This window comes from Phaenicophaeus curvirostris, chromosome 28 (assembly GCF_032191515.1).
Source record: "Phaenicophaeus curvirostris isolate KB17595 chromosome 28, BPBGC_Pcur_1.0, whole genome shotgun sequence".
NCBI lineage: Eukaryota > Metazoa > Chordata > Aves > Cuculiformes > Cuculidae > Phaenicophaeus > Phaenicophaeus curvirostris.
Genome location: NC_091419.1, coordinates 844,697 through 865,415, shown reverse-complemented (window position 1 = coordinate 865,415; position 20,719 = coordinate 844,697). Strand labels below are relative to the sequence as shown.

Below are 20,719 nucleotides of genomic sequence, written 5' to 3'. Positions count from 1 at the left end.
CACCCTTGCTCCACACCCAAAAGTGCCCAGGATTAGGGCCAGGAGCAGCTCTGAAGTCACCTCTGAGCATGAAGACACGGAGTCCAGGCTGGTTGTTTCTCCAACATTTATTTGCTCCCATCTCCATCCCAAAGCCAAGCAGCCACCAGGAGATGGCAACCAGGAGATTAATCTACAGAGCATGGACCTCACAGGTGAGAGACAGGCGATTGCGCACCAGCCCTGGGTTAAGCCCAGGGCCTGATCAATGTAGTGCTAGTAAGAAAATAAGACACTCTAATTACAGTCTGAGATTAGTGACAGGCAGGGCCGGGGATGGCCGACCCCAGCACCACACAGCCAGTACACAGCTGGCCTCGATGGTCCCACAATGCAGGACAGGCTCTGGCAGAAAGCCCCAAAAGACTGGGCACTGCCCCAACCATCATCCCCCAGGGCGGGGATGGGGTCGGTCCCTGCTCCCCCTCGGGCAGGAAGACTTTCTGCCTTCACGGCTGCCTGGTCCCGGAGGCACAAGGGAATGAGGTGACAGGCAGGGTGACGTGTGCAGGGTTGAAGGCACCCAGAGGTGGAAGCAGGAAGATGACAACGAGAGGAAGGAAGCCTGTCATCTTGCCTGCTGCAGGATGGGGGACAAGAGTCTCCAGGGGCAGATCCAGGGGCCAGGGCACCTGGCTGCCTTCCTCCCATTGCAGCCTGGCTCACAGCAGCCCCTGGGTCAACCTGGAAAAGGCTGATTGACTCCAGGCTAGCAACCCACAGGCACCTCATTTACCACCAGGCAGCCTGAGGGGCGGCTCAGGTCAGCAAGACGAGAGGGTGGGGGGACGCTCGTGCCCACCGCTGACCACCACGCCCAGCACCGCTCAGGCTGGGGGCTCTCAATCCTGTCACCACTTGGTCCCCAGAAGCTCGAGGTCTTCAGAGATGGTGCAGGCTGGGTGTGCCATCTCTCTTCTCCAGCAAGGTGCATGGGGTGGAGGTGGAAGCAGCTGGACCACCAACAGAGACTGTCTCTTGCGCGAGCTCCAAGAGACAGGCCTGTGGTCTGGCCACCTCCAAGCTCCGGGAAGGACTGGTCCTCTTCACAAGTGTTCACTGAAGAGGGAGAAATGCAAGGCTGAATTACCGGGGTTGGCTTCTCTCTCCCACGACCACCTGGAGCAGCTTGAAGTCCACCTTCCCAGCTCAGCTCCTGTCACATCCCTGCCCTCGGCTGACCCAGAGGCCCCAGGGCTCACCGGGACATGAGGGCCCCAGGCGCCAGCTCTGGCCAGCCCTGCCAGCTCACCTGGCTATCCGGGATAGGATCTCCTTGATGCGTACCACCAGTTTCTCATGCTGCAGCGGGTTGCTCTCAATGGCGCTGTGCAGCTTGGCCATGTAGAAGTCCAGAGTGCTCAGTGTGGGGGTCTCCCCAGTGCCTGTGGGGCAGCAGCCCAGTGAGCACAGACAGCAGGGCCTCATCCAGCCCTGCCCAGCCTGCTGGTGACTGAGAAGGGACCCTGAACACAAGTGCCATCTCCTGCAGCAGCAGAGAGCCTGGCGCCAACACAAGCCCAGGAACACAAGGGTTTGGGCCAATCACTGTCTGGCAGGTACAGCTGCAGCCACAGCCCAGGAGGACAGCGCCCAGCCTGTCTGACGCTATCACAGGGGAGCCAACTGGCTGTCACAGACCTGGTCTCCTTGGAGAGCCCCCCACGAGTGGTCTAGTAATCTGCCCCATCAGCAGCTGAGCTTTTATCACTACCCCACTGATGTCCCCACTTGTACCACACGCAACCTAACGGTGTCCCCTCTACACAGCCACCAGATCCCAGCAGCCAGCTGGTTCCCACAGTTGCCCTGAACTCACCAGGGATGGGGAGGGAGGCGAAGCTGGCAGTGAGGGCCTGCCGCACGGACTGGAGCTGCTGCTGCAAGGCCAGGGTCTGCCTCTCCTCCTGGGCCAGCTCCTGTTCCAGCTTCTCCTTGGCACAGTTCATGCTTTCTGTGTGTTTCTGCAGGATGGCATTCTGCTCCTCAAACTCAGTGTTCATCTTCCGCAGGCGCCGCAGCTCAGCCTCACGGGCTGCCAGGATCACACAGTGTCAGGATGGATGGCCACTCTCTTACAAACCCAATTTCTTCCCCAGCCACAACTCTTTCCAAGAGGCACAGTACTGCCAACCCCTGGGCTCCAGACAGGATTTGGTCCCTCTGTCCATGGACCTCCCCCAGCCTGTATCTCACATCCACCCATCGTTCTGTCTGGCAGGATTCCAGCTGCCCCAGCAGTGACATCACTTGCTGCAGCCAACTCTCACGCAAGATACTGCAGCCCCTGCCCCACAGCCCAGCCCCTCACCTTTGTTTTGGTCCAAGAACTCCTCTGTGAAGATGGGCACATCAAAGGTGGAGAAGGTATCGCTGCACTCGCCAGCCTGGGGATGGGAGGGGACAGATTGGGCAGGGCTGAGCCCACCAGAGGGGATCCCATCTCCTTGGGGCTGGGCAGACAGAAGGCACAGGGACAGAGCAAGGGGACAGCTGTGCTCTGCCTCCTGCCAGGCTCTGCTTCAACAGGAAGCTGGCGCCCTGAAGTACAACCCATGCCCTTGCCCAGGCTGGCAGCCAGTCTGGTCCCCACAGGCCAAACCCAGCACGGCCACGTGCCTCGATGTCCCCACATGTGGATGAACCCACTGGGGCCTTACCTTGTGCAAGTGCCCGTTCAGCAGGGTGTTCACGGCCACAGAGCCTGCATCCTCTGGAAATGGAGAAGGAGGTTACCCTGGGAGCCAGCTCAGCACCCTGAAAGGCTCTGGCAGCGCTCAGCAAGATCCTGCAGCGATGCCAGCAGCCCCCGCTCCCACAACCCACCTTTCTTGATCTTCTTCTCCTGGATCTTCTCTGTGCACATCTTGTAGGCCTCCGATTGCTGGTATTCCCGTAGCTCCTTCATGTACTGCTGCTTCTCCCGCTCCGCTTCATCCAGATACCGCTACAGTCACAGAGGATCCTCAGTCTGGCCCAGCGCCAGGCTCCCCACCACTCAAGGTCCAGCTTCACCACCCCACCAGTACTGGGACAAGTTCCCTTTGTGGAGCTGCAGCCAGCGGTGAGCACAGGGCTTTGGGGTGCAGGCTCCGGAGCGCTGCCCAGTCCCGGGGAGGCCTCTCCTGACCACCAGTACCTGTTTCTCCGAAAGCTGCAGCTTGCTCCACTCAGCCCCCAGCATTTTGGTGATCTCCGGGAAGGGCAGATCAGGATGCTGCGTGCGGATCTGCTCACGCCGCTCATTCAGGAAACGCACGTAGCCCGTCACAGGGGCTTTGGGGCCATTGGGAAGGATCTTCTTCCTCTTCTTGCCCTTGGGCCAGCCCCTCTTCTTCACCGGCTGTCACCCAGTGAAGGGAAAATGACAACACAGCATAGATCAGAGCACGTGATGCCATCACAGAGGCAGGATACAGCCTGCAGACCTGTCTGGGGCTCCTGTCCCTCAAGGGAAGGTTCCTTGGGCTGCAGCTGCAGCCAGGGGCTCACCTGGGCCACTCAAGGGTGAGCAGAGGGACAGCCCCAGGCTGGGCACACAGACCCGGGACCAGGAAAGGAGGGATGCAGACACCAGAGCTCACCTCCTCCTCGCTGTGTGGCTTCTCACCGCTTGTCCGTGTCGACTCTCCTTTCTCCTGCTTGATGGCCACCAGGAAGTTCCCATGCTGAGCTTTGCCTGTGGCATGTCTGCAGGCAGAAAGAACCCATCAGTAAACCCCTGGGACTGATGGCAATACAACCCCTGGCAGGGAGGCCTTGTGCTCACCACATTCCCCAGCTCCCGTCCCCCCAAACAGCCCTCAAATCTACCACCAGCCCTGGAGTCCCTGTTCCCCTGTGAGGGGAGGCCACGCTTGAGTGATGGGGCTCAAGTAGAGCCTAGCATCAGGTGAGCAGGGCAGTCCTGGGCAAACAAAAGCTGCCCCAAATCCAATGATGGCCTTGGAATCTTTCAGCCACATTTGCATAGGAACTGCCAATGCTGTTCTTGTAGGCAGTGAGTCTAACTCCTGCATGCCACCAGGGCTTGGGTGCACACCTTGGCGAGGAGTCCCAAGCAGCACAAACCAGCTGATCCCTCTCTGCAAGGGATGAGGAGCTGCGTGGGTTTGGATCCTGGCTCCAGGGGCACCTCCTGGAAGCATCACCCACACCCAGTGCAAACGCTGCCAGGGATAAGGAGAACCCTCAAGGCAGAGGATGAGGGCAGGGAGCTGGCGCCAGCTCGACCCACTCCAGCCACAACTGCTCCATCAGGTTCCTGCTGCCTGTGCTGCCTGCAAGACGCATGGAGCCACCTCCAAAATACACCGAGCAGCTCTAATGCAGGCTGACAGCCCCAGCTTCCACTCTACAACTTGCTGCCTCATCTCTACAGAGCAGCATCTGCTTTCACCAAAGCACACGGGTCCAGCACCCGGGTCAGCAGAGCTTCCCTGTCCCGGCTGAACACACACAGCACCCCCAAGGAGCATCACCTTAGGGGGTCCCCAAGCCTCCCTGGCCCCTTCTCCACTGGCTCTGTCCCACAGCAGAACCCCTGTCCTGCTTACACCCTTTGGTTCCCATGCAGCCCCGGCTCCATTGAAGAATGCCTGCCAGCAGAGCACGGTCAGGTCGCCTGTGTGGAGGGAGCCATGAAGAGCTCAAGCGTTGCAGCAAACAGCACTCACTTGGGATTCGTCGAAGTCACAAGACATGGTAACCAGCACAGGACCAAGCACAAGCCCCGATAAATAAAAGAAAACACCACCGTGCATCAAAAGCCAGATCGATCCCAACCCGCTTGGGATGAACCCCAGAGCTCCTCTCGCCCGTTTGTCACATCAAATACCTGGTGTAAATTCAAACCTGCTCAGAAAACCCAACCTACTGCCAGGTAATCACCCATATAAGCCAACTCTGTGATTAATTTTCCAGGGCCCTCTCCGTATGCTCTACGCATGCTGCACTGATCGCTGCAGATGGAGCAGTGCCCAGCATGAGCTCTTCCCTTCAGGATCTGTGCCTGACCACCTGTCCTACATCCACACATGCACACAAATTCCCATAGGAAGGTCTGAGATCATCTCTTCTTCCATCTTCTAGAGGAAAAAACCCATCCCCGAGGCTCTGCAGGGGCACAGCCAGCCTTGGCCTTCCCATATCAGCTCTAACAGAAACACTCCCGGTGAAGTCACATAGCGTAATCACACCCAGTCACTGTGGCCAGGAACACGCTAACCAGACACTGGTTCTCTGCCTCCCTCCTCCGCAATCTGGATTCCTCGCGTGCCTAAGAATGCTTTAAAAAGTCAAGTTATTTCAGGCAAGATTCCTCATCTTATCTGAGCCTCCCTCAGCCAGTTCGCTCTGGCATCCGCCTCCCTGCACCTCGGAGCGTTTGCCAGGAGCTGCCATGGCCCCACACGCTCGGTCAATGCCAGCTCTGGACAGCACGCTATTCTTCCCACAGGAATTGACCTCACCAGATGCTTCTTCTACACTACATCTCACTTTGCCCTGTGCTAATTAGCCAGGCTCATGCAAGCATGAGCTAAAGGAGCTAGCGAGTGAGGGAAGCACAGTGCAGCTCACAGCAGGGGGCAAGGGGTGTCCTCAAAAACACAGGAGACCCCCAAGGCAAGGCTGGCAACCCCACAGCAAGGAGACAAGGGCCCAGAGCAGCATGCAGGAAGGGAACTGGGGCCACCCAAATGCACAGAAGACCCCAAGGTGAGGCCAGCTGCCCCGCAGAGCCGAGGGGCACAGAGTGCAGCACTTACAGCATGGCAGCCGGCAGCTGCCTGGCGCTATGGGCCATGGGTCCACTCCGTAGCTGTACTCCGCTCAAGTTGGCTCTGTGGGACAGGGACGGAACTGGCACCCGCGCCCAGCCGGCCGGGTGATGCTTAGCAAGACCTAAAACCCCTGGCGAGGGCCTCCCTGAGGGGGCACCCTGGGCCCCGACTGCTACCCCTTCCCTGGCTGGATGCCCAGGACCCCCAAACCCTCCTCCCCACACCAACCCCTGTCGCTTCCCCACGCCCACGCCCTCTGCCCCCCCCCCCCCCCGTGCTCCTAGGCGCCCCCCAAGGCCCCCTTCACCCTCCCTAGCCAGACAACCCGGTCCCCACGGAGCCACCACCCCGCGCCCCCAGCGCTCCCGGACACACCCCCTCCCTCCCCGAGCCACTCTCGGCCCCGACCCGCACATCCGCGCCCCCCCCCTCGGCTCCCGGCCCCCCCGCACCCCCGGCTCCCTGCCCGCCCCCACACGGACCCGCCGCCCCCCGCCCGGCCGCTCTTCCCGCTCTGGCCCCGCCCCGCTGCGGTGACGTCACTGAGCTCCCGCCCCTCCCCATTGGCCGCCGCCGCGCGCCGCGGGGCGTCAGCCCGCCGCCGATTGGCTGGCCTCACTAACGTCACTGGGGTCGCCGAGAGGAAGGGGCGGGGCCGGCGCGCGCGGGGCTGGCGCACACCGCAGGCTGCTCGCCAATCAGCGATCGGCGTGCTGGACGGGGAGGCGGGGCGGGCGGCGCCTTCAAGCGGCAATGGCACGGCTAGGGTGGGGCCCGCAGCGACCGCCCGAGGGGGAGCCCCAGCGCCCACTCTTAGGGTCCCAGTCACCCCCACGCCGTTCCGGGTGACCCTAGTACTGACTGCACTGCCCCAGTACCGCTCGTACTGGTTCTGGTGACCCCAGTACCTACTGAAGAGGAGGCCCCGGTGTCTCCAGTACCCCCATAGTGCTCCCAGTTACCCCACTATTCATCTCATTACTCCAGTAGTCGCCCCAGAGTCCCGGTGATCCCAGTTCCCTCCACACTGGTTCCAGTGCCCGCCACCAGGAGCCCCGGCGACCCCCGGGCGCGGGAGCGTGAAGGCCCTTGGGCACCGCTCGGAGCACCCTCCCGGGGCTCGGGGGCTCGGAGCATCCTCGGGGGGCTCGGGAGGCTCGGAGCATCCTCGGGGGGCTCGGAGCATCTTCCCGGGGCTCGGAGCATCCTCCCTGGGCTCGGGAGGCTCGGAGCATCCTCGGGGGGCTCGGAGCATCTTCCCGGGGCTCGGGGGGCTCGGAGCATCTTCCCGGGGCTCGGAGCATCCTCCCTGGGCTCAGGGGTGCAGAGCCTCTCGGGAGGAGCTCAGAGCGTCCTTCCCGGGCTCGGAGCACCCTCCTTGGGTTCGGGGGGCTCGGAGCATCCTCCCTGGGCTCAGGGGTGCAGAGCCCCTCGGGAGGAGCTCAGAGCGTCCTTCCCGGGCTCGGAGCACCCTCCTTGGGTTCGGGGGGCTCGCAGCATCCCCCGCGCGGGCGGCGCTGGCCCCGCCGAGGGGGCGGGCGCGGGGGCGGGGCCGGGGCCGGGGCCGGTCGGCCGCGCCGCTCGGGGGCCGCGGGTCGGTGCGGGATGGCGGAGCGGCGGGGCGGCGGGGAGGCGGCGGAGCTGCCGCTGCGGGCTCGGCTGAGCTTCGCGGCCGGGCATTTCCTGAACGACCTGTGCGCCTCGCTGTGGTTCACGTACCTGCTGCTCTACCTGCACGCCGTGCTGGGCTACGGGCACCGGCTGGCGGGGGCGCTGCTGCTGGCGGGGCAGGCGGCGGACGGGCTCTGCACGCCCCTGCTGGGCTACGAGACCGACCGCTCCGCCGGCTGCGGGCGCTACGGGCGCAGGAAATCCTGGCACCTGGCCGGTGGGTGCTGGCGCCGGGGGACCCGGGGGGCAGGAGCGGGGGGGAGGGCAGCCCCGCGTGGGAGCCGAACCAGGGAGTCTTTCTAGGGTGCCCTGGGGGAGATGGGGAGCCCCGAGGGAGCCTTTCTGGCGTGTAGGAGCGGCCCCGGCGTGCTTTCTGTGGTGTCCTGAGTGGACTGGAACGGCCCGGAGAAGCATTTCTGGGGTGTCCTGGGTTAGAAAACTGAGGGTGCCTTTCTAGGGTGCCCTGGGCAGAGATGGGTGGCCCCAGGGGAGTCTTTCTGGGCTGCAGGAGCAGCCCCTGGGGTGCCCTTCTGGGATGCCCTGAGCAGACAGGAATGGCCCAAGGGTGGTGTTTTTTGGGGTGCCCTGGGTGGAGACAAGTGGCCTCAGGGGAGCCTTTCTAGGGTGCAGGAGCAGCCCTGGAGTTACTTACTGGGGTGCTGCGGGCAGGGAATGGGGCCAACAGTACTTTTCCAGGGTGCTCTGGATGGAGGCAGCTGGACCCAGGGGGCCTTTAAGGGATGCCCTAGGTGGAGAAACTAAGGGTGACTTTCTGGGGCTCAGGAGCAGTCCCCGAGGTGCCTTTGTGGGATGCCCTGGGTGGAGATGGGTGGCCCAGGGGGAGCCTTTTGGGGTGGGGAACGGCCTGGAGTTCCTTACTGGGGTGCCCTGAGTGGACAGAGGTCCCTTTCTGGGTGCTCTGGCACGGGGAGAGCAGCCCTGGGGACACCTTTCTGGGATGCCCTGGGGATGCCCTGGATGGGGGGAACCAGGATGTCCCATGTGGAGGGAAACCGTGAAGATGCGGGGCTTTGGCGGAGACTTTCCGGGGTGGGGATCAGCTCCGGGGAAGCTTTCCTGGAATCCCCTGCCCATGGCAGTAAGAGCCACCCCCTTGGTGGAGAGAGGCAGCCACAGGGGTCAGCAGAATTGGGGATCCTGGGGTGCAAGGGAGCAGCCCCCGCTGTGGAAGGGGGTCTGTTCTGGGGGGTGTGCCAAGTGCCCTGTCTGGGGGACGCAGCCACAGGGCTGAGAGCGCAGCACCCTGAGGGGGATGGAAATGAGCCCGGGGTGCCCTGAAGGGGTTGCAGACCAAGGAGGTGCCTTTCTGGGGTGCCCCATAAGGAGGGGCAGCATCCCCATGGTGGTGAGGTGGGGACAGCAGTGTGCTTGGGCATCCCCCGGGCACCGATGGCTGAAACCACATGGGGAAGGGGGATCATGGTGTCCCCATCCTGTCTGGGCACTGTACCCATCCTGCTGGCCATGGCAGGGAGTGCCTGGGCGCTCAGAGCTCGGGGGTCCCTGTTGTCCCCTAGGCCACCTATGCTTGGGGGTCTGCGGGGTGTCCCTGTGTTTCGGTGGCATGGAGTTGGGGTCCAGCTGGTCGATGCTACAGCAAAAATGGAACCAACACTAAAACCTGAGCCCAGGGGTTTTACCTGGGAGCTGCTTGTGGCTGTCTCTGTGGGTGGCCCTGGGTCACGGGGCACTCAGCAGTGTCAAGACTGGGCACCCCCGTGCTGCATTCGCAGGGGACAGAAGCGGGCACCGGGTGAGTAAGGCACCCGTGGGGATGTGGAGGAGGCGCCGCCTGGGTATGAATTATTAACAGTCTTGTGTTGTGCCCTGGGGTCAAGAGATGGAGTGTGGGGGCTGGTGGGGACTCCTGTGTCTGGGTCCCTCTCTGTGGGGACAGTGTGACCTGGAGAAGGGTCCTGCTTAGTCCCCGCTGGGCTGGCAGAAGAAACAGGACAGCTGGTGAGAAGAAATGCCACTCGTCAGCCAGAGATAAAGACCCTCGGTGCTTCCTCCCCTGTAACAGCACCATAAAGCCCAAGCAGCAGCTCACCCAGAGTGGACCCGTGCAGGGAGTGGACGGTTGTAGTGTGGATGTTTTTATCTGAAATTATCTTGGCCAACCACTTGCAGCAGAACTGATAAGATGCCCGATAAGGTGGCTGCTCTCCCCGGAGTCCTGCTTGACAAGTCAGGGGGGTATTGTGGGGCCAGCTTCGTCCCCCACCCCAGCATCACCCCACATCTGTGCCCTAGATTTGGGGAAGTGGCTGGAGCTGTGCTTCCCCTCTGCCCTGGGCCGCTTAGCCCCAGCCTAGTGTGCAGTGAAGGGGAAGTCCTGAATCACATCTTGCAGAGGGGCTGAGCCACTCCAGCCCTGCCGGCTTCAGCAGCATGGATGGAGGCTGGGAACACAGGGGCTGGAGACTGGGAGCATGAATGGAGTTTGGGAGCATGGCTGGAGGCTGGCAGCACTGGTGGAGGCTGCGAGCTTAGGGCTTGAGGCTGGCAGCATGCATGGCGGCTGCATTTCCCTGGCGGGAGCATGGACTATTCTAGGAGGCTGTCACACTGCCTCCCTTGGCTGGCTGTGTTGTGACCCAGTGGGGCTGTCAAACCGATTGGAACCGGCTGTGCCGGTACCGCTCTGGCTTTTTCGGTCACGCTGCGGCAAGAGGCTTCTCGTGGGAGCGGGCGGCTTGTCTGATGGCAACCCGTGCTCAGATCAGAGGAGACGCTGTGAAACCGCAGCCTCAGGGGGAGCGCAGAGGGATGTGGGGACACCACGAGTTGCTATCGGTGGCATCTCCCCACCACGGCGCTGGGGTACCACTGCCGGTGCTCATGCCTGGGTCGCCCCACATGCCAGCCTGTCTGTCTGCTCCCTGGCTGTTTGGGGGCAATTTCTTGCCATAATTGGCTGAGAAGGGTGCATGGCGCTTTGCTGCCTGTCTGAGCCAGTCTGGCAGCACTGGCCCAAATCCCCTGCCTGGGGCATCCACAGCCTTGCATTCCCGTGATCCTGCCCCACAGCGCCCAGAGATGAAAGCCTGAACCTCTGCTGCCTGCCTGGGGTGCTGCAGGGATGGGCAGGGTGGTCTTGGGGGGCTCCCGTGACCCCACTTAGGAGACTGGGGTGTCCCCAGGACCGCTCTGGCTCACAGTGAAGACACTTGGCTTGGGTGGACCCAGGGATACGCGGGCATCAGGGTGCAGTGGACAGCCCCATGCTGGAGGAGCACAGCTCCATGGGGTGGCTGGTGGGGGGCACTGCCTGCCCCTGGGACCATGAGGAGGGGACAGGAGTCTCCTGTGCATGCGGTGGCTCGTGGGTGAATGTAGGGGCAGACAGGGAGGCCGCAGATCCTGCCCCAATGCTTCCCCGGGACACAGGCAAGTCCCTCGCAGCCCCTGGGGACTGCAGAGCCTGAGCTGGTAGGACCCTGGGACTGGGCAGGGGACGGAGCCTCCCCAGTCCTCTGGACAGAACTCAGTTAAACTGTCAGTCCTGTACCAGGAGACAAAGAAAACCTGGTCTGGTTTGAACCTTCTTGGACCCTTCCCGTACCAGTGGCTTGTGTGGGGCAGAGACACTGCGGGGTGCCCAGTGCACCCTGGTGCTCAGGGTACTCTGTCCTTTGGGGAGCTCCTGGAGCACCAGAGCTGGCTGTGACCTGGTGGTGTGCAGCACCCAGCATCCTGCCAGGGTCCTTGCTCTGCATGGGTCCAAGTTGGGCTGGAATTGTTGCTACCTGCCCTTGGCACAAGCAGAACCACTTTCTGCTGGCCCTGTGGCAGCTGGGAAGTGATGGAGAGGAGGAATTGCTGTTCACAATTGAGAGTAGAAATCACTTGTGAGGAGGAAGATCTTGCAAAGTCTCCTGGAGAGGGGACCTTGGGGACCTGGTAGAGTGGCTCCAGGTTCCTTCAGCTATAGAAACAGGATCCCATGACTCTTCGACAGTGTGCAGTGCAGCTGGGGACGCGCAGGACAGGGCACATAGCTATCTCCGCATCAGCACCTGGGGAGCAATGGAGCATCTCAGCAGATTTGCTCTGTAACCTTGTGAAAGGGAAGGGAGAAGCCAGCCTGTCCCTGCTTGCGCCACGCAGGCGTCCCCACGCTGTCACGCTGTGGCAGAGGGAGGAGCGTGGCTCTGGTGTCCCTGACTCAGCCAGGACCTTCCCGTGGCTTAGAGCCTGGCATGGGGGGGAAGATCTGCTCCTGTCTTCCCTGTTACACTGTGGGTGGCCTTGGCCCTCTCTGTCTTCTGCAAGCATGGAGGGAGCATGGCTGCCTGTGCTACCCCATGAGAGAAGGGATAAGGGGACAGACGGGCTGGCCTTGCACCCGCACTTGCACTCCTGGCCCTTGGGGTGCCTTATCACCCTTGGGCAAGCAGCAGGGCAGCGTGTGTCCTTGGGGCTGCTTATCTGCAAGCTGGAGATAGGAGGAGAAGCTCTTGGTGGCTATGTGTTGTGACAATGTGAGGGTCTGTCCTCTGGTGTTTTGAGGGGGACAGAATGGATGTGAGATGGTGCTGCGCTTTGTGCGGGGAACTCGACTGGGGAGAAGTGTGCTGATGTGTGTCTGGCTGGCTGGGTGTGAGAGGGAAGGACATCACCCTGTGCAGGACAGGGCGAGTGAAGGGCGGGGGCTCTTGTGTCTCACCCTGCTGAGGAAAGGGGCTCGCCTTCCTGCCCAGTCTTGAAGGGTAGGACCTGTCCTAGCAGCAGGCTGGCCATGTCTGTCTGGCTGTGTCTGAGCTGGCTGGGGCCATTGGGGTTCCAGGGAAACAGGGTTTGCAGCCTCTCACTGCTCTGCTCTCTTCTCAGGCACCACTTGTGTCCTCGTGTCCTTCCCTTTCATCTTCAGCCCCTGCCTGGGCTGCAAGGAGAACACACCGGAGTGGGCAGCCTTCATCTACTACCTCCCCTTCATCCTCATATTCCAGTTTGGCTGGGCAGCCACACAGATCTCCCACCTATCCCTCATCCCCGAGCTGGTATCCAGTGACCATGAGAAGGTGGAGCTCACAGCTTTCAGGTGAGCACGGCCAGACCTAAGTGTCCTCTGAGCCCGAGGAGGCAGCCCTGCCTGCACCAGGTCCCATCACTTGTGTGACCAGAGGTCCCCTGGGTGCCCTGAAGGCACACTTGAGCCCTTGGTATGGCAGGACCAGGGCCGAGCTGTGTGCGTGTCTTGTAAGACAAGTGGCACTGGTCTTGTGGAGTTGTGGCCCAAACCCTTTGGTTCCAGGAGGGAATGTCTTGATACCAGGAGTGTTGGTGACACAGCCTGCAGGGACTGGAGGGTGATGCTCACAGGGAAGGGATGGACCCCCCTGGGATGTCCCCAGGGAGAGCTGGGCATGGCCCAGGGCCAGGCTGGGCAGCGCACACAGCTCCATGCATGGAGCCCAGCTCAGTGCTGCTTCTCTGGCAGGATCAGGCTGTGGGATGCAATGTTTGTTGGATGGAGTGGGGCTTAGTTTTCTGCCCTAGGGGGAGAAAGTTCTTCTGACAGTAGACAGCAGGGATCACAGTGCAGATGGGCGGGGGAGGTGTGGGGCTGGAGTAACTCTGGGACCAAGGGGTCCGGCTCTGGGGGCACCAGATCAGGCAGCTTGGGTTGTCCTTGGGGCAGAGGTGAGCTATAACTGGAGGGTGGACAAGGGATCTTGGTTTCCTCCCAGTCATGCCCCAAAGCTTGGACTGGGCATGCTGGGTGGTGCACCAGTAAGGCCAGTACCTAGCCAGATACTGCATGCCTCAGCAATGACCCTGGGATGCAAAGCTGCCTGGCTTGGGGGACAGCCTTGGGTTGGGCTGTCCCCACCATGCCTGGAGCTGTGCTCATCCCTCCGCATCGCCCTGACGTGCTGTCTCCTCTCAGGTACGCCTTTACTGTCATGGCAAATATCACTGTTTATGGCCTGGCCTGGCTCCTGCTGAACTTCCAGGTGGACCAGCCTGACCACACAGAGCACCTCGGTGTCCAGGATGTCCCTGTATTTCGGGTAAGTGGCAGGACTGAGGGGCTGGGGTCCTTTCTTCCCTGCATGGGACATGGCTGACCTGTGGAGGTACTGGAGGCAGCACCTCGAATCCTGGGTTCGGTCTGGGACCCTCACAACAAGAAGGACACTGGGGGGCTGGAGCACGTCCAGAGAAGGGAAACGGACCTGGGGGAGGAGCTGGAGAACAAGTCCTGTGAGGAGTGGCTGGGGTTGTTCAGCCTGGAGAAAAGGAGGCACAGGGGAGACCTCATCACTGTCTACAACTAGGTGAAAGGAGGGTGTGGTGAGGTGGGTGCTGGGCTCTTCTCCCAAGTGACAGGTGATAGGATGAGAGGGAATGGCCTCAAGTTGCTCCAAGGGAGGTTTAGATTAGATATTAGGAAACATTTCTTCACCAAAAGGGTTGTCAAGCACTGGCAGAGGCTGCCCAGGGTGGTGGTTGAGGGATTTAAAAGATGGGCAGACGAGTTGCTCAGGGATCTGGTTTAGTAGTGGACAGGTACGGTTGGACTTGATGATCTCAAGTCTTTCCAAACTAGCAATTCTATGATTCTATGAAATAGCAGTGCCCTGAAATCTCAGCTGCTGCTCTGGGCAGGGGCCACATTGAGTTCTCCCTGGGTTTTTGGGAACCCCTCTTTATTCACCATACTGCTGGGGGGTGGATGATGGGCAGGCAAAGGCACTCCCCTGCTATGCTTACCCTCTCTGTCTCACCCAGGATCTGTCCCTCATTGTGGTGGGGGTCGGGGCTGTGTTCTCCCTCATCTTCCACCTGGGCACCAAGGAGAAGCCGTACACAGGCTCACTGCCCCAGTCGGAGGAGAACGTGGCCCTGTTGCAGAAGGAGCCTACGAGCCCCGCACACCCACTGCTGATCTGGAAGGACTGGCTGCTGGAGCCTGCCTTCTACCAGGTATGGCTGCAGGCAGGGCTCGTGGCACCCGTCCTGGGCCACTGCCCTGCCTGGGCGCTGCAGGCATCATCTGGCAGTGGGATGTGCCCCTGGTGCTAGTGGGGACGGAGAGCCTGTCTCCACGTCAGAGGGCCTGTCGCCTTCTCAGTGGGGATCTGACTGCTTATTCTTATAGGGATGACCTTATTGCTCTCTACAAGTACCTAAAAGGAGGTTGTGGTGAGGTGGGTGCTGGTCTCTTCAACCAAGTAACAAGTGATGGGATGAGAGGAAATGGCTTCAAGTTGCACCAAGGGAGGTTTAGATCGGATGTTAGGAAAAATTTCTTTACTGAAAGAGTGGTGAAGCATTGGAAGAGGCTGCCCAGAGCAGTGGTGGAGTCACCATCCCTGGAGGTGTTTGAAAAGCATGTAGATGTCATGTTCAGGACATGGTCTAGAGGGCATGTTGATAATGTGTTGATGGTCGGAATGGATGATCTTAGAGATCTTTCCCAACTTTAATGTTTCTATGAGTCTATGATCAGGGTTGGGTGTGGCAGGTGCCAGGCCATCCCTGCCTCCAGTTTGCACAGGCTGAGCAATGCTGCCCTGTCTCTGTCCACTCACAGGTCGCGGCGCTTTACATGTCCACCCGGCTCATTGTCAACTTGTCCCAGACCTACATCGCTATGTACCTGACCAACTCGCTGCTGCTGCCCAAGGTCGGTACAGGGCAGGTCCCTGCCCGTGTGTCAAAGTTGCATGAGCAGGGCTACTGTGCCAACAGTCCAGAACTCATCATCTCCCTATCCTCATCTCTTGCAGAAATACATTGCCACCATCCCGTTGGTGATGTACGTCAGTGGCTTCCTCTCCTCCTTCCTCATGAAGCCTGTGAATAAGTGGATAGGTCGAAATGTGAGTGTTTGGGGCCTGGTAAGGTTTGAGTTGGAACCAAGGAGAGGCCCAAGGGCCAGATCCTGACCACACAAGTGAGCAGAGCACTTGGCATGCCTGAGCCTGGCTGGAGACCAGGGACCGCATGTGCAGTGCCTGCAGATGATCCCGTGCTGCAGTGTGGGTCCGGCTGAGACAATGCAGGTGGTGGGTAGGGTGAGGGGGCATGGGCCTATCCTGCACATCTCTGAGCTCAGGGAAAACGATGCTGGTGCAAAGTCAATCCGTCCCGTGCAGCCCTGTCAGGACTGGGCGGACCCCATGGTGCCCATGAGAGGCAGAAGGGAGGGTTTGCCCCAGCCATGGCATGGGGGTCTACCCCACCAGCACTGCTGCAAGCACCGTTGTTCCCCAGTAAGCACCCACCTCTCCTGCTGGATTGACATCCCTATGCCCTGTGCAGGCACTCCAGTGCTCTTAGGCTGTGGCCAACGCTGTAAAACAGCCTGGACTATAACGCCCTTGCTCTTTGGGGGCTTCTTGTTTAAAAATAGCTGGAAGAGAGCCTGGGCTGTCCCCAGAAGGTCCTAGCAGGCTGCCATGCCCTCGCCACTCACCCCTGCCTTGCTGGGTGCCAGCTGAGCTGGGTCCTGAGCTCTCCCTTCTCCCTCTGCCTGTTCCTGTGCTGGCCTGGAGCAGCTGACCTACTTCGTGGGCATCCTGGTGGTCTTGGCCTTTGCCTCCTGGGTGACCCTGGCCAGGGAGATGGGAGCAGAGATCTACGGGGCGGCTGTGCTGCTTGGGGCTGGCTCTGCCACTATCCTTGTCACCTCCCTCTCCATGACAGCAGACCTCATTGGCACCAACACGGTACGTCTACTCCTCTCAGTTGGGAGGGACCAGGGTGGCACAGCAGGGCTCTGATCCTGCGGGCTGGGGCAGTCACTGGCGTGGGGTCACGGGGGATGGAGACCGCTGTGAGGGGTCCCTGCTGTGGGGCTGCAGACAGCCCTGTCCCCTGTGCCCAGCTCTGCTGTAATATGGGTTCTGCCCATGAGAGGGCACAAGGCTCTCGCTGCCTGCACAGCCGGGCTGGCCTCTGTGCAGTGGCTGATGAGGTTTCCTCTTCCTTTGCAGCACAGTAGTGCATTCGTCTATGGCGCCATGAGCTTCACGGACAAGATGGCCAACGGCCTGGCTGTGATGGCGATCCAGAACCTGCACCCGTGCCCGTAAGTGTCCTTGCAGGGTGGGAGACTTACCAGTAGCAGCTGCAGCCACATTGCTTGAAAGCCAGGTAGCAAATATCCCTGGCTCAGAGTGGGCGACATGGGTGGAAAACAGCTCTGATTTGTCTTAAACCCTTCCTGGACTTCTGTTCTGGCCCTGCACAAGGGCTGCATCTCTGGGATGCACAAAGGGTTGGGGATCTCAAGGTCCAGGGTGCTGCACTTTCCTTGTCCTGGGTCTTCTTCCATGTGTCCCAATCTGAATCAGTCGTGACAACGAGGACACCAGTGACCAGTGTCAGCAGCCCCAGAGCACTTGGGCAGCACAAGGATAGGCTTTGGTCCTGGCCACCCAGCCATGTACCTGCCTTCTCCCTGCAGGACTGAGCTCTGCTGCCCTGCCTGCATCAGCTTCTACCACTGGGTGATGGTGGTGGTCACGGGGGGCATTGCCATCGCCGCCATCGCATCTCTCTGCTGCATCATGGTCTGGCCCATCCGTGTCCGCTACCGTGAGTGGGACTGGGGACATTGCGGGGGGAGCGGGCATCTGGATGGGGGCCCTGGGAGCGCCGTGTCCTGTGCCAATCTGGGCTAAAGCAAAAGTGTATTTCCAGATGGCCCTGGCTGTGGGGAGGTGGCCAGAGCACTATCCCGGCACAGTGCCAAAGCAGGGTTGGCTGCAGGGACTCTTGGTGGCACAACCCACAAGGGGACCCTCATGGTAGGCAGGCAGGGACATGTCACCATCCTGCTCTGTTGTTTCTGGCCCAGGATCTGCGGGCTGCACCTGCTTGCTGTGCCCTCCTGGAGGGCGGGATCCACCCCTGCTTGGCCCTGCAATGACTGTTCTGACCCTGGCACCCTGTGGGTCACTGAGGGGTGGCAGGGGCTGCTCCACATGCTGGTAGCCAGAAGTAGGTAGGGGCAGGGGTTGGGAGTGGGAAACCTGGGCACCCGTGCTAGGCACCGGTGCTCAGCACCAGCTCAGGAGCCTGCTTCTGCCTCGCTGGGTGCCTGTGCCTCGCTCTGGGATGTGGGAGCAGGATCGCCATCCCTGTGCTGCCGTGGTCCGTCCTGCTAAGGCCCTGGAGCAAGTGGCAGGAGAGTCCAGAAGGTCCAGGCCACCATTTGGTGGGAACCCCAGCAGCTGCAATGGCTTCTAACCTGTCCCTTCACTCCCCTCCCACAGATGCCGTCTGCCTGCAGGGGATGAGCGGAGAGAAGTCCTATGGCGCAACAGAGAGCATGGAGGGGGAGAGTGGGAGCAGCACTGTCAACTGAGCAGGGCTCGTGTCCTCAGCTGCTGCCATGCTCTGCCAGAGGGTTCCCCGGCACAGGGATGGCACTGGGCTTGGGGGCAGCCCTGCCCTGTCCCCCATACTGGACTGGAGTCCCTGCACCCTGTGCCTGCCTGGGGACACATGAAGGCATCGCCTGGGCTCACACCAGTTTAACACTAGAAGCCCCAGGGCTGGGCTGGGGTTGGGCCATGCGCCTGGCCTTGGTTTTAATGCACCTTGTAAGGTCAGTATGTACAGACAGCACTTTTAATGGAGGAGAGGGAGCAGAGAAAAGGAAAAAAAAAAACCAAACAACAAAGCACTTCTCAGTGTGGGTCAAAGTTAATGGAGTTCAATCCAGCTGGAGGTCAGTCACAAGTCATGTCCCCACAGCAGAGTACTGGGTCTAGTCCTGTTCCATGTCTTTATCAGTGACCTGGATGAGGGGATTGAGTGCACCCTTAGCAAATTTGCAGATGACACTAAACTGGGAGGAAGTGTCTATCTGCTGCAGGGTAGGGAGGCTCTACAGAGATCTGAACAGGCTGGATTGATGAGCTGATGCCAATGGGATGAGGATTTACAAGGCCAAATGCGGAGTCCTGCACTTGGGACACACAAACCTCATGCAGCGTCAGGCTTGGGGAAGAGTGGCTGGAAAGCTGCCCTGTGGAAAACGACCTGGGAATGTTGGTCAACAGTGGCTGCATGTGAGCCAGCAGTGGGCCAGGTGGCCAAGAAGGACAATGGCATCTTGGCTTGTATCAGGGACAGCGTGGCCAGCAGGTCCAGGGAGGTGATTGTGCCCCTGTACTAGGCACTGGTGAGGCCTGGGTTCAGTTCTGGGCCCGTCAGTACAAGAAGGACATTGAGGGGCTGGAGCGCATCCAGAGAAGGGGAACAGAGCTGGGGAAGGGTCTGGAGGCCAAGTCCTGTGAGAAGTGGCTGAAGGAGATGTGGTTTACCCTGGAAAAAAGGAGCTGAGGGGAGACCTTGTCTCTTTTCTACAACTGCCTGAAAGGAGGTTGGGGTGAGGTGGGTGCTGGGCTCTTCCCCCAAGTGACAGCAACAGGACAAGAGGGAATGGCCTCAAGTTGCACCAGGGCAGGTTCAGATTGGATATTTGGAAAAAGTTCTTCCTGGGAAAGGTTGTCAAGCACTGGAAGAGATGTCTGGGGAGGTGTCTGTATCCCCGTCCCTGGAGGGATTTAGAAGACAGTCAGATGAGGTGCTTGGGGATCTGGTTTAGTAGTGGGCAGGGGTGGTTGTACTCAGTCTCAAATGTCTTTTCCAGCCTACTGATTCATAGAATCACTAGGTTGGAAAGGACACACTGGATCACAGAGTCCAACCATTCCTATCAATCACTAAATCATGCCCCTCTGCACCTCATCCACCCACCCTCTAAACCCCTCCAGGGATGGTGACTCAACCACCTCCCTGGGCAGCCTCTGCCAGTGCCCAATGACCCTTTCTGGGAAAATTTTTTTCCTGATGTCCAGCCTGAACCTCCCCTGGTGGAGCTTGAGGCCATTCCCTCTTGTCCTGTCCCCTGTCACTTGGGAGAAGAGGCCAGCACCCTCCTCTCCACAACCTCCTTTCAGGTAGTTGTAGAGAGCAATGGGGTCTCCCCTCAGCCTCCTCTTCTCCAGGCTAAACACCCCCAGCTCTCTCAGCTGTTCCTCATCAGGCCTGTTCTCCAGCCCCGTCACCAGCTTCGTTGCTCTTCTCTGGACTCGCTCCAGAGCCTCAACATCCTTCTTGTGGGGAGGGGCCCAGAACTGAACACAGGCTGCCCTCAACAACGATGGCGGCCGCGCCCGCAAACAAAATGGCGGGGCCGGGGCGAGGGGTTGGCTCCTGGGCAGCGAATGGCGAGCAGCCCCCGCCCCAGCACGGGGGGTCCGGGCCGCGGAAGGGGCGGTGGCCCCGCCTCGGCCCGTGTCCTCGCTGCTCCCAGCAACGTCCAGGGCATCCCCGCCCTCAGTGTGGAGAAATTCCTCCTCATGTCTAGTCTACATCTTCCCTTCTCAAATTTAGAGCAATTCCCCCAGTTGTGTCATTACGTGACTTTTCAAAATGTCTCTCCCCAGCTTTCTTGTAAGCCCCGTGCAGTTACTGGAAGGTCTGGACACTGAAAGATACTGAACATTGAAAGGTCTCCCTGGAGCCTTCTCTTCCCCAGGCAGAACAAACCAGATTCTCTCAGCCTGTACTTGTGTGGGTGGTGCTCTATCCCTCTGATCATAGAATCACAGAATCATAGAATAGTTTGGGTTGGAAAAGATGTAAAGATCAGCTAGTTCCAACGCCCCTGCCATGGGCAGGGACACCTCCCACTGGATCAGGCTGCCCAAGCTCCATCCATACTGGCCTGAACACCTCCAGGGATGGGGCAGCCACATTTCCCTGGGCAACCTGGGCCAGGGCCTCCCCACTCTCATGGTGAAGAAATTCTTCTTTATGTTTAGGAGCGCCCCGCCGCGCTCCGAGCCTGCTCCGCTCCAGGGATGTGGGGCTGGAGCTGGGATTGGGGGAGGAGAGCTGGGTCCTGGGATGGGGCTGGAGCTGGGATCTGAGGGGCTGGAGCTGGGATTAGGGGGAGAGGGCTGGGATTTGAGGTGTTGGAGCTGGGATGTGGGAGGACAGAGCTGGGTCCCTGAGGACGGGGCTGGGATTCAGGGGACAAGGCTGGGTCCAGGTGGATGGAGCTGCGATCAGGGTGGGGGTGCAGAGCTGAGTTCCTGAGGGCCCCATGGACTGCTGGCACAGCCTTAGCACAGAGCAAGGGCCTGAACTCACCCCAGTGCCCGCAGGGGACTCTCCCCACTGACCCCGAGCCCCGTGCAGCCCCGGCCCCGCAGGCAGCAGGTGATGCTGCG

The 20,719-nt window shown here is 60.5% G+C and overlaps 2 protein-coding genes across 2 annotated transcripts; one reads left to right on the top strand and one right to left on the bottom strand.

The window, feature by feature from the left end:
* Positions 1 to 92: 92 nt before the first annotated feature.
* On the bottom strand, positions 93 to 5,999 carry HMG20B (high mobility group 20B). The gene is made up of 9 exons (XM_069877900.1): positions 5,808 to 5,999; positions 3,624 to 3,729; positions 3,179 to 3,382; positions 2,866 to 2,986; positions 2,700 to 2,752; positions 2,351 to 2,426; positions 1,859 to 2,074; positions 1,292 to 1,424; positions 93 to 1,098 (listed from the first exon to the last, which is right to left on the bottom strand). The coding sequence occupies exons 1-9, from the start codon at positions 5,843 to 5,845 to the stop codon at positions 1,086 to 1,088; spliced, it is 960 nt and encodes a 319-aa protein (XP_069734001.1). The 5' UTR covers positions 5,846 to 5,999; the 3' UTR covers positions 93 to 1,085.
* Positions 6,000 to 7,427: 1,428 nt separating this feature from the next.
* Positions 7,428 to 17,937, top strand: MFSD12 (major facilitator superfamily domain containing 12). Its single transcript, XM_069877752.1, has 10 exons — positions 7,428 to 7,710; positions 12,348 to 12,558; positions 13,408 to 13,531; positions 14,253 to 14,447; positions 15,058 to 15,150; positions 15,254 to 15,346; positions 16,025 to 16,195; positions 16,463 to 16,557; positions 16,936 to 17,066; positions 17,747 to 17,937. The coding sequence occupies exons 1-10, from the start codon at positions 7,428 to 7,430 to the stop codon at positions 17,836 to 17,838; spliced, it is 1,488 nt and encodes a 495-aa protein (XP_069733853.1). The 3' UTR covers positions 17,839 to 17,937.
* Positions 17,938 to 20,719: the final 2,782 nt, after the last annotated feature.

Excerpts from the sequence above, each read along its gene's own strand:
- HMG20B (XM_069877900.1), bottom strand. The coding sequence starts at position 5,845 with ATGGCCCATAGCGCCAGGCAGCTGCCGGCTGCCATGCT. Across the intron at positions 2,075-2,350 it reads GTTCTTGGACCAAAACAAAG|CCCGTGAGGCTGAGCTGCGG; the intron begins GTGAGGGGCTGG and ends TGATCCTGGCAG. Across the intron at positions 1,425-1,858 it reads CGCCTCCCTCCCCATCCCTG|GCACTGGGGAGACCCCCACA; the intron begins GTGAGTTCAGGG and ends GCTGCCCCACAG.
- MFSD12 (XM_069877752.1), top strand. The coding sequence starts at position 7,428 with ATGGCGGAGCGGCGGGGCGGCGGGGAGGCGGCGGAGCTGCCGCTGCGG. Across the intron at positions 7,711-12,347 it reads GAAATCCTGGCACCTGGCCG|GCACCACTTGTGTCCTCGTG; the intron begins GTGGGTGCTGGC and ends CTCTCTTCTCAG. Across the intron at positions 13,532-14,252 it reads AGGATGTCCCTGTATTTCGG|GATCTGTCCCTCATTGTGGT; the intron begins GTAAGTGGCAGG and ends TGTCTCACCCAG.